The sequence below is a fragment of the Pseudorasbora parva genome, chromosome 25 (genome assembly GCF_024679245.1).
Source record: "Pseudorasbora parva isolate DD20220531a chromosome 25, ASM2467924v1, whole genome shotgun sequence".
Taxonomy (NCBI): Eukaryota; Metazoa; Chordata; class Actinopteri; order Cypriniformes; family Gobionidae; genus Pseudorasbora; species Pseudorasbora parva.
Window position 1 is genome coordinate 33,968,778 of NC_090196.1, and position 15,663 is coordinate 33,984,440.

At 38.2% G+C, this 15,663-nt stretch overlaps 1 protein-coding gene across 1 annotated transcript in view; it reads left to right on the plus strand.

Moving 5' to 3' along the window:
* LOC137064627 (GRAM domain-containing protein 2A) overlaps positions 1–15,663 on the plus strand; it is a 55,722-nt gene that overhangs the window by 36,977 nt on the left and 3,082 nt on the right. The window contains exons 3-10 of the mRNA XM_067436075.1: positions 1,756–1,813; positions 2,276–2,348; positions 4,066–4,169; positions 7,943–8,041; positions 11,188–11,259; positions 11,857–11,919; positions 12,302–12,461; positions 15,122–15,215. Of these exons, the coding sequence (XP_067292176.1) occupies positions 1,756–1,813; positions 2,276–2,348; positions 4,066–4,169; positions 7,943–8,041; positions 11,188–11,259; positions 11,857–11,919; positions 12,302–12,461; positions 15,122–15,215 (723 nt within the window). The remainder of the gene's footprint in view (positions 1–1,755; positions 1,814–2,275; positions 2,349–4,065; positions 4,170–7,942; positions 8,042–11,187; positions 11,260–11,856; positions 11,920–12,301; positions 12,462–15,121; positions 15,216–15,663) is intronic.

Sequence of the window (15,663 nt, forward strand, 5' to 3'; positions counted from 1 at the left end):
GAACGTTCCCAGTTAGCTGGGATTACTCCATTCGAAGGATCAGGATCATGTTTGAGGGCTGAAATGTGCTGTTTACTGCTGAAATGATGGAATTACCGGCAGCTGAGCCGCTTCAGGAAGGAAATGTGAGGAAAGTTCTCTGAAGTCATCGGCCACCAGAAGTTATAAACAATGATTGATTGTTTCTGAGAGGAAGTTCAGGAAATTAGGTGAAGGAGCCAGGCAAATGAGACGGGAACATCAGTTATGTGGAAATACTGCAGTCACAAACATTGTGTTGTTGTGTCCAGCATTTTTCTGTCGGAAATGAATGAGGTCTCACTGGTGATTTCTCATTTGTGTCATTTATACACTGAATAATACATTTAATATTTATTTTTCTCTAAAGTTTTCCACGGATGTGTGTATTTGTTTAACTGGGGAGATATTGAGGTTTTGACCTGGTAAATAAATATGAAAATGCACTTTGTACATTTGCACATATTTGCCTGTGGCTGGAGCCGGAGTGATGCTTTTGGGGTTCATGTCTGTTTGTATGATCATTTATCATCACACATTTTGCATGATATTTGGATCTCGTTTGGACCACATGCAGAGAGAAAGAGCCATTATGTGAGGAAAAATGACGTGTGTTAATTTCATGACTGTTTTCACTGAACGGAAACACATTTGCATTGCAGGAATATCCATAAAAGGCAGATTTACATCGTCATGTTTGACACAAACATTTTACTGTATAGATTAAAATGTGTTTTCCAGTGAGAGTCGGCTTGGTTAGGGGTTTTTTGCTGCCATTTTTTCCAGGTCGATCTGTAAAAAAAAACTATTTAATCTTAAGGAACTGTTTAAAAAAATTAATTGTATATATATATATATATATATATATATATATATATATATATATATATATATATATATATATATATATATAAATTAACAGTTCCTTATAAATTAGATATTTAATTAAAATATATCTCTTTTCTATTTTATTACTATATAAAATATTATATATAATTTAAAATGATATACAATATTAATATTTCATATTCAATTAATATATAAAATAATATAAATCACATATTTATTTATTTTTTAGATAAAAAAAATTAACAAATATTAAAAAATTAACAAATAACTAATTAATAAGTTATTTTTTTTATTTAAAAAATAAATTAATAAATATGTGATATATAATTTTATATATTAATTGAATATGAAATATTAATATTGTATATCATTTTAAATTATATATAATATTTTATATATTAATAAAATAGAAAATAAATATATTTTAATTAAATATCTAATTTATATATTAATTGAATATGAAATATACATATTTTCTATAATTTAAAATATTATATATATATAATATTTGTATATATTAATAAAATATTTAATACATATTTTGAATTATAAATATAATTTATATATTAATTGAACATGGAATATAATAATATACATATTATATATAATTTATATTTAAATATTATATAATTCATACATTTAGCATATTTTTATATATTAATTAATAAATCAATATTTTACGTAATTATATATACATTATTCATACATCTTATAAATTTATTTATTAACTGAATACAAAATATATTAATATTTTAAACAATTTCAGTGTGTAGTGTATGCAGTATGTGTGTATATCTATATTATTATTAGTAGTAGTAGTGGTAGTATTATAGAAACTAAATCAAATGTAGTATTATACATTTTCTGACAAAATGTGTGTATTTCCAGGCTCCAGCTGATTGACGATCTGTCTTATGAAGATGTGAAGAAATGCTACAGGGGTTCAGTAAGTATGACAATCAGATCATATCCAGCGGATGATAATAATCTGCTGCCTGGATCTTTGTGTAGCGTATGATTTAAAGTTACTGATTTGAAAACCACATATAAAAGCATCCGACGAGTCAGATGTGATTGTTTAGATAGAGTCGAGCTCAGTCATTCATGATGCAAGATTGTGGTTAAACATTACAAAGCCTTGTTCCTTATGGGCCGGCTCAGTCCCAGTTCCGCGGCGCCCATAAAGCCATGAATCTGGAAGTTACCCACATGGGAGTTTCCCACACTTACTAAACGAAATGCTTCCTGTCATGTGAGGGAATCAGTCATATTAGTGTAGCTGTGTTTCTAAAGAAGGTGATATCGCAAAAGTCAGTATTTTCAGCATCAATGCCACTGAGTTCTGCATGAAAGAGGAGAGGACGCTTAATACATGCAGGAGTCTCCATCGACATGTTCTTCTTCACAGACCGTCAGCAAATACAACTCGCAGTACCACAAGCTCTTCTCCGCCGTCCCGAGGGAGGAGATCCTCATGAAGGGTAACGTATCCTCCATCACTAGCTCATTTGGTTTGGCTTCAGGAACCACAGAAATAAGATGTCAGATCATTTGGATTTTGGCACCAGATTTGGACTAAATGTGGGTAACACTTTATATTAAGGTTCAGTTATTAACTAAAACTAGTTGCTTATTAGTACTTATAAAGCACATATTAGACCTTATTCTACATCTCTTAAAGGGTTAGTTCACCCCAAAATCCGTCAGACCTCCGCTCATCTTCACACACAGATGAAGATATTAGTGTTGAAATCCGATGGCTCAGAAAGGCCTTCATTGACACCAATGTCATTTCCTCTCTCAAGACCCATAAAGGCACTAAAGACGTCGTTACAAAGCCCATCTCACTACAGCGGCTCTACAATCATTTATGAAGAGGCCAGAAGAGTTTCTGTGCGCTAAAAAACTAAATAACGACTTATATAGTGATGGGCCGATTTCAAAACAAAGATTCGAACTGTTATGATTCAGTGAATCGATTCATGATTCAGATCGCGTGTCAAACTGCTGAAGTCACGTGGCTTTAGCAATCGAATCATGAATCGATTCCCTGATTCATAACGGTTCTAATCTTTGTTTTAAAATCGGCCCATCACTACATTTACATTTATGCATTTAGCAGACGCTTTTATTCAAAGCGACTTACAACTCAGGGGTACAGGAAGCGATTCGTCAAGAAGAGGCAAAGAAAACGCAAAACGTGCCCCAAATACCAAGATTTGTATACCGCTCAGACTAGCAAAAACCAGAAAAGGGAAGAAATAGAGGAGGAAGAGTTATTTATTTTTTATGATAAGATGAAGTGCTCATGGAAGAGATGAGTGTTTACCCGTCTTTTGAATGAAGCGAGTGATTCTGTCGTGCGTATGGAGGACGGAAGATCGTTCCAGCAACCAGGAACAATGAAAGAAAAAGTCCTGGAGAGGGATTTCGATGGTACCACAAGCCTTTGCTCATTTGACTCGAATCGAAACCAAACTATCACTCACTACCTGTGCTAAAAGCCACCAATTATTATTTGGTAACGGCTGACAGCGTACAGCGCGCTTCAAACTGCCCTGGTTAAAGTGCAATTGTAAATAGCTCACGTAATAAAGTTATGAATAGAAAAAATAAGTGCAAAATCGAAATGTATCTTCCTTCTGGTAATTAATACACTAAGCAATACAGCAAATACAGAGTATTTCAGAAACACTTACTGCGATTCGAGCTCCTTCACTGACCGACGCGCTTCTCCTAATGATTATATAAGTCGTTATTTAGTGTTTTTCCCGCACTAACTCTATTCTGGCCTCTTCATCAATGATTGTCGAGCCGCTGTAGTGAGATGGGCTTTGTAACGACGTCTTTAGTGCCTTTATGGGTCTTGAGAGAGGAAATGACATTGGTGTCAATGAAGGCCTTTCTGAGCCATCGGATTTCAACACTAATATCTTCATCTGTGTGTGAAGATGAACGGAGGTCTGACGGCTGGCCAACCACAGGAGGAATTAATCATAGGATTTATATTTTTCGGGTGAACTAACCCTTTAATCCGAGCCAATACCTAAACTTAAATGCTACAAAAACTATCTTACTAACTATTAATAAGCAGTAAATTAGGAGTTTATTGAGGCAGAAGTCGTGGTTAATAGTGAATGTGTTCCCCATACTAAAGTGTGTTGTATTTGTGAATGAATTAAAGCGTCTCTCCTCCAGTGTATTCCTGCGCTCTCCTGCGGGACATCCTGCTGCAAGGACGCCTCTATATCTCTCGAAACTGGCTGTGTTTCTACGCAAACCTTTTCGGCAAAGACATTAAGGTTTGTAACAAATACAGTGACACTTTCTTTAACATTCATTTTTTCATAATAATTACTAAAACTTAATCTACAGTTAAAATACATCAAGAAAAGCTCGGGCAAAATTAGGGCTGTCAAGCCATTACATTTTTTTTATCTAATTAATTACACGATATGGCGGATCACAATTTATTCGCACATCAAATTTGGCTGAGGAATTACCCACAAAATATAAATTAAAGTCATTATTGTGTTAAATGAGAGAAGCGTCAAATAGACATTACAAAAAGTAGTTTTAGAAAAGAAAAAAAAATATTTGAGTCATTTATTCATTTGATTCATTCGAACAGCTGATTCTTTCAGGAATTAAGTAAATGGCTCTCTTTATGAATGAGTCATTTATTCATTTGATTCAGTCAAACAGCTGATTCTTTCTTTAATTAAGTAAATGGCTCTCTTTAAGAATGAATCATTGAATCATTGGTTCACCCGATTGATTTGCTCAAACATCTTGATTCTTTCTTTAATTAAGTAAATGGCTCTCTTTAAGAATGAGTCTTTGAATCATTGGTTCACCTGATTGATTCACTTAAACGGCTGATTCATTCAGGAATTAAGTAAATGACTCTTTATGAATGAGTCGTTGAATCATTGGTTCACCTGATTGATTCCCTCAAACATCTGAATCTTTCAGAATAAAAACAAAGCTGTGTGTTGCGAAAAGGTTATAGTTTTATTGCCAAAATTGAGCAAAAGCAGACAATATTGTTTTTAAAATATACCGTATTTTCCGCACTATAAGGCGCACCCGATTATAAGGCGCACCTTCAATGAATGGCCTATTTTAAAACTGTTTTCATATATTGGGGCGCACCGGATTATAAGGCGCATAGAATAGAAACTACTGCAGTCAAACGTTGGACTGGGTTTGCGTTATGCATCCACTAGATGGAGCTGTGCTAGAGGGAATGTCAACAAAACAGTCAAACAAACTGACTATTCGCAGGCAATTAGTATTATCTGGGACCTCTGGTGATTTGTAATAATTGCAGAGGTTGTCTGTGATCTTAATCTCGTGCGAATCGGCCATGTCTGTAATTTGTAAAGTAAAAATTCCCCCGCAAATTACGTACCATATTTCGCCGAACACTGAGTCCTGTGATAATATTAGTCCCGTGCGAATCGGCATCTCTGTGATTTGGCCAGGATTAGGCGGATCGTATATTATTTTTGAAAGGTTTTATTTTCTCCTGTGCGCATTTCTATCTTTATCTTTCACGAAGAATGGAGGCTGCATTCATGATGCGCACGGTTATGAATTCCCGCACGGATTATACTTTCACTTTTGAATGAGTACCAATTTGGGAGCAAATTGCTTGAATGGTGTGTTTAATATTAACATCAATACTATTCTTATTGAAAAACATAACAATAGAACAGTACAATGACAAGCTCGCTTAAATGGGCGCTTTTACATTTAGCTTTGAAACTCAATCTTCCGCCGTATATTGTCAACTTCTCACTCGTGATGAATGAAATCTGACTCCTGCCGCTGGTCTGTGCTCAGTTCAGTTTTTAATTGTAATGGTTCTCTAAATGAACTAAATAATTTGTATTACTATAAAACTATCAAAACTATATCGATACGACTGTTTATGATTTCATACAGCTATAACGAAAAAACATTTACAAGTCCTGACATCATATCCGGGAGAAGTCAGTAGCTTAAATTCGAGTAAAATCACAGGGTTTGCTTATCACGTGCGAATGTACCACTGCCACGCAAAACTCAGATGTGGGGGAGAAATTTCTAAATCACAGAAATCCCAGATACTAATCCCATGCGAATAGGGCTTAAGTCAAACTTTTTTAAGCGTTGATGTGCATATTAACAATATCTCCCAACCTTGGTAATCTTTTGGCAGTTGCTGCGAGACGGTAGTTCGTTTGCGTATGGAGAGATTACGTCTTTTCGTAAAACGAAAGCACCACGAAGGACCGCCTTGAAATTCATCGATGTTCATGCCCCGTACTAGTGCTGTTGCCTTCATTCAAATAGTGACTGTAGAGACGCGGTGCGGCTTTGTAGTTTACCAGTCATACTGAAACATTTTATTATTATTAGGGCCGGGACTTTAACGCGTTAATTAAGATTAATTAATTACGTGACTTTAACGCGTTAATTAATTACGCAAAAAAAATAAAAAATGTAACCGCATTTATTTTTGCACCGCGGAACGTTTTTCAATAAATCAGTTTCGACGGACCGATTATACTGGAACACCAACTAGCGCTCCGGAGTCACGACAACAACATGGGTGCGTCTCAATCAGCTCCCTAGTTCAGTAGTCAGGGCACTGATCAGGGAGTCAGCCCATTGACTTATGTCCTGATCAGTGCCCTGACTAGGGAACTAGGGAGCTGATTGAGACGCAGGGCATGAGTGAACATGAACGAAGAAGCTGATGAAACCGCTTTGCTTGGCCCCGTGATGGGAAATTTTGTTTTAAAAAACGAAAGAACGAAAGGATGGAAGCGTCGTCAAGAGCAGGGTTGTGTGCAAGCTATACAACAAGGAATTTGCGTATCACCGCAGCACATCGAGCCTCAAATATCACAAGTATGCTTTTGCTAAACTTAATGGCAAACATTGCGCTGGTCTGCTGGACTGAAACAAATAAAGTATATTTTGTTGATTAAGCTTATGTATTCAGTCATTATTCAATGGTATACTAAAAATACATGTGAAAAATTACTTCTCATTGTTCTCAGGTCAAATAAATAAACTATATTTTGTTGATTAAGCTTATGTATTCAGTCATTATTCAATGGTATACTAAAAATACATGTGAAAAATTACTTTTCATTGTTCTCAGGTCAAATAAATCAACTATATTGTTGATTAAGCTTATGTATTCAGTCATTATTCAATGGTATACTAAAAATACATGTGAAAAATTACTTCTCATTGTTCTCAGGTCAAATATTTATATGCGATTAATTTCGATTAATTAATTACAAAGCCTCTAATTAATTAGATTAATTTTTTTAATCGAGTCCCGGCCCTAATTATTATTAAATCGTTTTTATTGGTTTTTCATACTGAAACATTTTGACAGAGCGCCTTGATCCAAATATTAGGCGCTCCGGATTATAAAGCGCACTGACGTTTTTTGAGAAAGTTAAAGGCTTTTAGTGCGCCTTATAGTGCGGAAAATACGGTAACAAAATTAACTTTTAGCATGTAAACAAACTAAAGATATGAATTTCAGCCATCATATTGGCTGGTGGTTGTGGGAAAACTTCTGGGGATTTTAAAAGAGGTGATTTCCAGGTTTGGAAATTAATCAAATCTTTCAAGAAAAATGTCTAGGGGGAAACCAGGAAAGTCACGCTGTGAATTAAACTCCGATCCGATGATTAGGAGAATGATTTGTGTGTGAATCCTGGTTATTGAGCCTAATATTACCATAACCCCCGGCTGTGGCTTCGGCTGATCCGTCTGTATCACTGCATTCAGAGCTCAGAAACCGTAATGCACCTGAAGTGATCCGACTGACCGGATTTAAACCCCGCTCTGTTGACTCTCTGCTGTACTAGACCTTATGTTCAGTTCACTGTCTTTTGGCTAAATTTGGGTGAGTTTTCCCCCATTTTTATCTTCTGTTCTGTTTGTTTTGTGTTGGTTTTGTTTGTTAACGCTGATAGAATGAAAAGTACAAAGATCCAGGAGGGTCCGCTCTGAGACCGGCCTGTATTTGATGTGTTTATGGATGTGGTTGTTGTCTGTTTAGGTGGCCATCCCTGTGGTGTCGGTGCGGCTGGTGAAGAAACACAAAACCGCCGGGCTGGTTCCGAACGGTCTCGCCATCACTACCGACACCAGCCAGAAGGTGACGAGTTTAGACGCACGGGGAACGCTTCACATCTGGTCCAGTGCCAGTCAAAACACTGATGATGCAAAACACGGTTTAGAGAGATCACTGATGCAAAGTCCACTTATACTGTATTTGCCAAGAAGAAAACAAAACACAGTTTATATCCCGTTAATGTCTTACTTAAAGGACAACTCCGGTGAGAAACGCCCCTAGGGGTGATTAACAAATGGTTAGCGAGTAGATCGTTCTCTGGGATGCGTTTTCATGAAATCGAATGTAAAGAGTTTTATCTCTAAAAACAGATTAGCTTATAACGCGAGTGTATGGGGAACTTTGTAAGGGTACAAACAGTTTAATAAGAAGATACTTTATAAAGACAGAACATTACGCGTTTACAGACGGCAGCCATCTTGGAGAACAGTCTTGACGAGTCGAGCCACGAGCGCTGTGCTAAGCGATGAACTGTGACTGAATCTCATATGGGCCGCCTTCTTCCCTTGTAGTTAGTCAACTATATATTTTAATAAACTGATATAACTCATGCATTTCCATGTAATTAGATTTCCCGAACTTAATTCCTATCGATCAGCTCCCTTAGCACAGCACTCGTGGCTCGACTCGTCGAGACTGTTCTCCAAGATGGCTGCCGTCTGTAAGCGCGTAATGTTCTGTCTTTATAAAGTATCTTCTTATTAAACTGTTTGTACTCTTACAAAGTTCTCAGTGCTTCGGTCTGCATGTAGGGACCCTCATTATGCTGCCGTGTTAGTGTGAGGCTATTTTGAGCTGTTAGTCGTATTAACTAGCGGTTTAATTTCACTTACTCTGTGCCCCATACACTCGCGTTATAAGCTAATCTGTTTTTAGAGATAAAACTCTTTAAAGGGGGGGTGAAATGCTGTTTCATGCATACTGATCTTTTTACACTGTTAAAGACTTGGAATCCCATACTAAACATAGACAAAGTTTCAAAAGTTAAGGTGGACGTTTGATGGGAGTATTTCTTTGTCAAAAATACTACTTCCGGTTAGTCATAAGTTTCGGCAAGTTTTTTGCGATCATGCGTCCCCATTGACGTTAACGGGGGCGGAATTTCCTTGTATGGGCCTTACGGACAATTCTACCGGAAGCACGTGAGAGAGAGCGAGGGAGAGAGCGAAAGCAACAGGCTACGCCCATCAAAGCGCTGGCTTGTAGGATGCTGGACAGGTGATGTGCACATAACAATGTCACCAAAAAAGTGCGTTTTTGGTTGCCAGACCAAGACAGTCCTGCACAGATTCCCCAAAACCCCGCGTTAAGGCAACAGTGGATGTAATTTGCTTTTCCGGATCAGCAACTGAGCTGCGCGAATGTTTATATCTGTTCGCTGCATTTCGGTGCCGACTGTTTCATAAACAAGGCCCAGCTCGACGCCGGGTTTTCCGATCGCCTAATGCTGAATGATGGAGCAGTCCCAACGTTAGAACCGCAGGCGGTGAGTGAGACTGCTTCAAATGTCTGTGTTTTTGCCTATGCCCATCAAGTAGCCCAAACATGATCACGTATAGTTAATTGATCAATGGAGCATGCGATGTGTAGTGCGTGTACATTTGTTTAGCTGGCCACTATATGTGTAACTTTATGTTTGTGTATTGTAAAAGCACTCCAAACAACAATACACATAGAGTGGGGAAATATGTTGAACTAAATAAGCGCGCTTCTTCATTCAAATGCGCTACTATTCCGTGTCTTTCTATGTAAACACTAACTTAGCCTGCCGTGCAAAACCAGTCCGCTTACTGTCTACACAAACCACGCGTAAACACACACACACACGTGCACAACTGCACTTCCCACATGTACACCTTCAAAGACAAAAATACGACGATATAATTCAAGTATAAATATGTAAATAACACAAGCCGCTAAGCATATTATATAGTTAGTGTATAACTTGTAGCACATAGAGACGTCCTGCTCTAGTCGTTTTTGCTGCTGCTCCTGTTCAACTGCAGCCTCTGGGTCTGATTCCGGATCATAGATGTATGGCTGTATCTGATTAAAAGCCATATTTTTATTTTGAATAAAGTTTTTTTCCCGCTGTTAGGGATGACACAGCTTTACGACGCACTCGACTCAACACACAGCGCGCTGCTGCACTCGTCATTATTTAGCTCCGCTCACACGACACGCCCCCACCCGCTCGGCTTTTTTCGGAAAGACTCGGAACAGCGCATCTTTCTTATATAATTATTAAAAAACTAAAGACTTTTCGGAGATATGCAGGATGCAATGCTACTCTATAGGTACTCAAGATTGACATGACACTGACTGAAACTGAGTGTTTCACCCCCCCTTTAAATTCGATTTCATGAAAACGCATCACAGAGAACGATCTACTCGGTAACCATCTGTTAATCACCCCTCGGGTCATTTCTCACCAGAGTTGTCCTTTAAGTTTATGCACATTTTTGTGATATCCAAAAATAGGTGGATGGAAACATGGCTAATATGCGACACACATATACACCAATCAGGCATAACATTATGACAGGTGAAGTGAATAACTCTGATGATCTCTTCATCACGGCTCCTGTTAGTGGGTGGGATATATTAGGCAGCAAGTGAACATTTAGTCCTCAGAGTTGATGTGTGTGAAGCAGGAGAAATGGGCAAGCGTAAGGATTTGAGCGAGTTTGGCCAGATTGTGACGGCTAGACGACTGGGTCAGAGCATCTCCAAAACTGCAGCTCTTGTGGGCTGTTCCCGGTCTGCAGTGGTCAGTATCTATCAAAAGTGCTCCAAGAGGACCAGTGGAGAACCGGCCACAGGGTCATGGGCGGCCAAGGCTCATTGATGCACGTGGGGAGCGAAGGCTGGCCCGTGTGGTCCGATCAAACAGATGAGCACTTACTCGACTTAAAGGATCTGCTGCTAACATATTGGTGCCAGATACCACAGCACACCTTCAGGGCTCTAGTGGAGTCCATGCCTCGACGGGTCAGGGCTGGGGACCAACGCAAATTAGGACTTAATGTTATGCCTCATTTGTCTTTGTTTAGGAGAAACACCTGCAAACTTTATTTCAATATCACTTAATACTTAATTATATTTGTACAGTTTGCTGTTGAGTTGTTTAAGAGGCTTTACTCAGACTCAGTCTCTCTCTTCTTCTGCAGTATGTGTTTGTGTCTCTGCTGTCGCGGGACAGTGTGTATGACGTGCTCAGGAGGATCTGCACACACCTGCAGGTGACGCACACATTCATCGGGCTTTTGCTGCATTAAAGGGTTAGTTCACCTGAAAAATATAAATCCTGTCATTAGTTCCTCCTGTGGTTGGCCAGCTGTCAGTCCTCCGTTCATCTTCACACACAGATGAAGATATTAGTGTTGAAATCCGATGGCTCAGAAAGGCCTTCATTGACACCAATGTCATTTCCTCTCTCAAGACCCATAAAGGCACTAAAGACGTCGTTACAAAGCCCATCTCACTACAGCGGCTCTACTATCATTTATGAAGAGGCCAGAAGAGTTTCTGTGCGCTAAAAACAACGAAATAACGACTTATATAGTGATGGGCCGATTTCAGAACAAAACTTTGAACCGTTATGATTCAGTGAATCGATTCATGATTCAGATCGCAAGTCAAAACTGCTGAAGTCACGTGGCTTTGGAGATCCGAATCATGAATCGATTCACTGAATCATATCGGTGAGGAATTAATGACAGAATTTACATTTTAGGGTGAACTAATAACCCTTTAATGTTGCTTCAAGTATTGTATTATAATAACATAGCATGTTAGTGAATGGAACAAAATAATGATTTACTGCGTTTGATCCTCAGGTGAACGGTAAGAAGAGTTTGAGTCTGAAGCAGTACCTGGAGGAGCCGGGCTCTCTGTCGACGGTACGAGACACTCACACACACACACACACACACACACACACACACACACACACTGCCCCTAAACCTACCCATCACAGGAAACATTCTGCATTTTTACTTTCTCATAAAAACTCCTCCTGTGTGATTTATAAGCCTTTTGTAAAGTGGGGCCATGGGTAATGTCCTCATATTTCACCCTCTCCTGTAATACCTGTGTCATACCCATGGCATTATACACATTTGTTTCCTGATATTTCACAAAAACAAGCCCACACACACACACACACAAACACACACACTGACACTGACACACATACACTGACACACAAACACACACACACACACATACACTGACACACACACAGATGTTCTCTGTTGTCTGAAATGATGTTCATGTGTTCAGGATGAGTTTCCAGTGAGCACAGATTTCACGCCGGTGTTGACGTGGCGCAGGAAACCGTCCGCTCCGTCCGTATCGTCATCACTGCCCGACCTGCTGGGAAACTCCACCAGCAGCCTGAGCGCAGGAGACACGCCGTACATCGCCGACACGCCGCTGGAGGGTACGACACACACACGCGCAGTCATATATGACATACATCATGATATATGTGTTAATTATATGTTAATATACACTCACCTAAAGGATTATTAGGAACACCTGTTCAATTTCTCATTAATTTAATTATCTAATCAGCCAATCACATGGCAGTTGCTTCAATGCATTTAGGGGTGTGGTCCTGGTCAAGACAATCTCCTGAACTCCAAACTGACCGTCAGAATGGGAAAGAAAGGTGATTTAAGTCGTTTTGAGCGTGGCATGGTTGTTGGTGCCAGACGGGCCGGTCTGAGTATTTCACAATCTGCTCAGTTACTGGGATTTTCACACACAACCATTTCTAGGGTTTACAAAGAATGGTGTGAAAAGGGAAGAGCATCCAGTATGCAGCAGTCCTGTGGAGAAAATGCCTTGATGATGCTCGAGGTCAGAGGAGAATGGGCCGACTGATTCAAGCTGATAGAAGAGCAACTTTGACTGAAATAACCACTCGTTACAACCGAGGTATGCAGCAAAGCATTTGTGACGCCACAACACACACAACCTTGAGGCGGATGGGCTACAACAGCAGAAGACCCCACCGGGTAACACTCATCTCCACTACAAATAGGAAAAAGAGACGACAATTTACACGAGTTCACCAAAATTGGACAGTTGAAGACTGGAGAAATGTTGCCTGGTCTGATGAGTCTCGATTTCTGTTGAGACATTCAGATGGTAGAGTCAGAATTTGGCGTAAACAGAATGAGAACATGGATCCATCATGCCTTGTTACCACTGTGCAGGCTGGTGGTGGTGGTGTAATGGTGTGGGGGATGTTTTCTTGGCACACTTTAGGCCCCTTAGTGCCAATTGGGCATCGTTTAAATGCCACGGCCGACCTGAGCATTGTTTCTGACCATGTCCATCCCTTTATGACCACCATGTCCCCATCCTCTGATGGCTACTTCCAGCAGGATAATGCACCATGTCACAAAGCTCCAATCATTTCAAATTGGTTTCTTGAACATGACAATGAGCTGACTGTACTAAAATGGCCGCCACAGTCCCCAGATCTCAACCCAATAGAGCATCTTTGGGATGTGGTGGAACGGGAGCTTCGTGCCCTGGATGTGCATCCCACAAATCTCCATCCACTGCAAGATGCTCTCCTATCAATATGGGCCGACATTTCTAAAGAATGCTTTCAGCACCTCTTGTTGAATCAATGCCACGGAGAATTAAGGCAGTTCTGAAGGAGAAAGGGGGTCAAACACAGTATTAGTGTGTGTTCCTAATAATCCTTTAGGGGAGTGTATAACATACAATCATTTAAATTATATAAATTATAATATGTGTATATATGTTATGTAGAAAAAAAATGATGTTAATAAAAGTAATGTAAAAAATATAAATATATTTACAATTATTATTATTAAATATTTACATCCATATAGTTAGAAATATTTATTTAAAAAATGGTATAAATAATTTTGAATATATATACATTTTTAGAAATATAAATTATTTAAAAAATATATATAAATATGTACAATAATTATTAGTTTTAAAATAACATTTTTCATATATCTATCTATATCTATCTATCTATCTATCTATCTATCTATCTATCTATCTATCTGTCTGTCTGTCTGTCTGTCTGTCTGTCTGTCTGTCTGTCTATATATACAAAAATTATTATTATTATTTATATATGTGTATTGATGTATATAGCTCTGCTGGAAAAAAATTAAGAGACATTGATTTCTCAATGTTAAGGGGTCTCTTAATTTTTTCCAGAGCTGTATGTTAATTATATTCACAATTATATACACTTATTTATTTTTAGTAATAACACATACATAATAAAATAAAACAGTAAGTCATTTTTAAATTAAATAAGTAATTATAATTATTATTTACATAAATTACATAATTAAAGAGTTAAAAATATATGATTGAAAATTATATAATTATATACATATATTATCCTCTTATATATAATTATATATAATATATGTAATATAATGTGTGTGTGTGGTGTGTGTGTGTTTGACTCCTGATGCTGTGCAGTCCTAAAGGAAAGAGCGCTCGATCTTCTTTAACTGTAACACACCATCCTTCACACACTCTTCAAATGAGCAAATGTTTGTTTCTCAGATATCGTCTGTTTATTCTGCGTGCGAGTGCTCTTTAATGAGCTATTGTTCCCTGATCTTCACGTGTTTGTCCAAATATCTGAGGCGTATCGCGGCTCATATTACGGCCTGTGAGAGGGACGCTCTCTGGGTGAAGGGTGACGCGCTGTTGACACACTGATTTTTAGGATAATGTTTCTGTCCGGAGGCTTTTATCTTCAGACGCCCTGACGAGTTATGGAAATATCCACAGTGTTTGGTTATGAGGCAGGTGCACTGAGTCTCACGTCACGAGCACATGACTACGACTACTGTGAGAACGGTCCAACAACACCATTTAGGATTTGTGCTGAATATGAAATGGAGTGTGTGTGTGTGTGTGTGTGTGTGTGTGTGTGTGTGTGTGTGTGTGTGTGTGTGTGTGTGTGTGTGTGTGTGTGTGTGTGTGTGTGTGTGTGTGTGTGTGTGTGTGTGTGTGTGTGTGTGTGTGTGTGTGTGTGTGTGTGTGTATATGATCAGTCACTGGATGTTTTGTGCTTCTCTTCAGAGCGACGTCTGGAGGCGGAGAAGATCCTGCTGACTGAACCCGTCGCAGAACTGGGTCACATGGAGTATCATCTGCTCAAGTTCTTCATCCTGCTGTCAGTCTCACACATACACACACACACACACACACACTTTAGCATTCTGGATGATAATAATATGTATAAACTCTAATTATTTGAGAGAAAGATTGACCTCACAACTCAACAGATTCATTAATGTTGTGCTGTGTTGTCTCCATCTGCTGGTTGTTCATTTGCATTACTCTAAATTAAAATTATTTGCTATTTAAATAAAGTCCTTCATATTTGTATGCAAAATTACCTTATTATATGCCCTGATATGATACAGTCACACAAACAGTGATTAATAATACTTATTAATTCATGTTTTATCATAAATTAAATTATGTATTATTAATAACTGTAAATAATTGATTTTAGATATTTTATTATATTCATGAATTATGATAATAATAATAGTGGAAGTGTGAACTAGCAGATTTGATTAATTTTAATAATAATACATGTTATCATTTTAACCAAG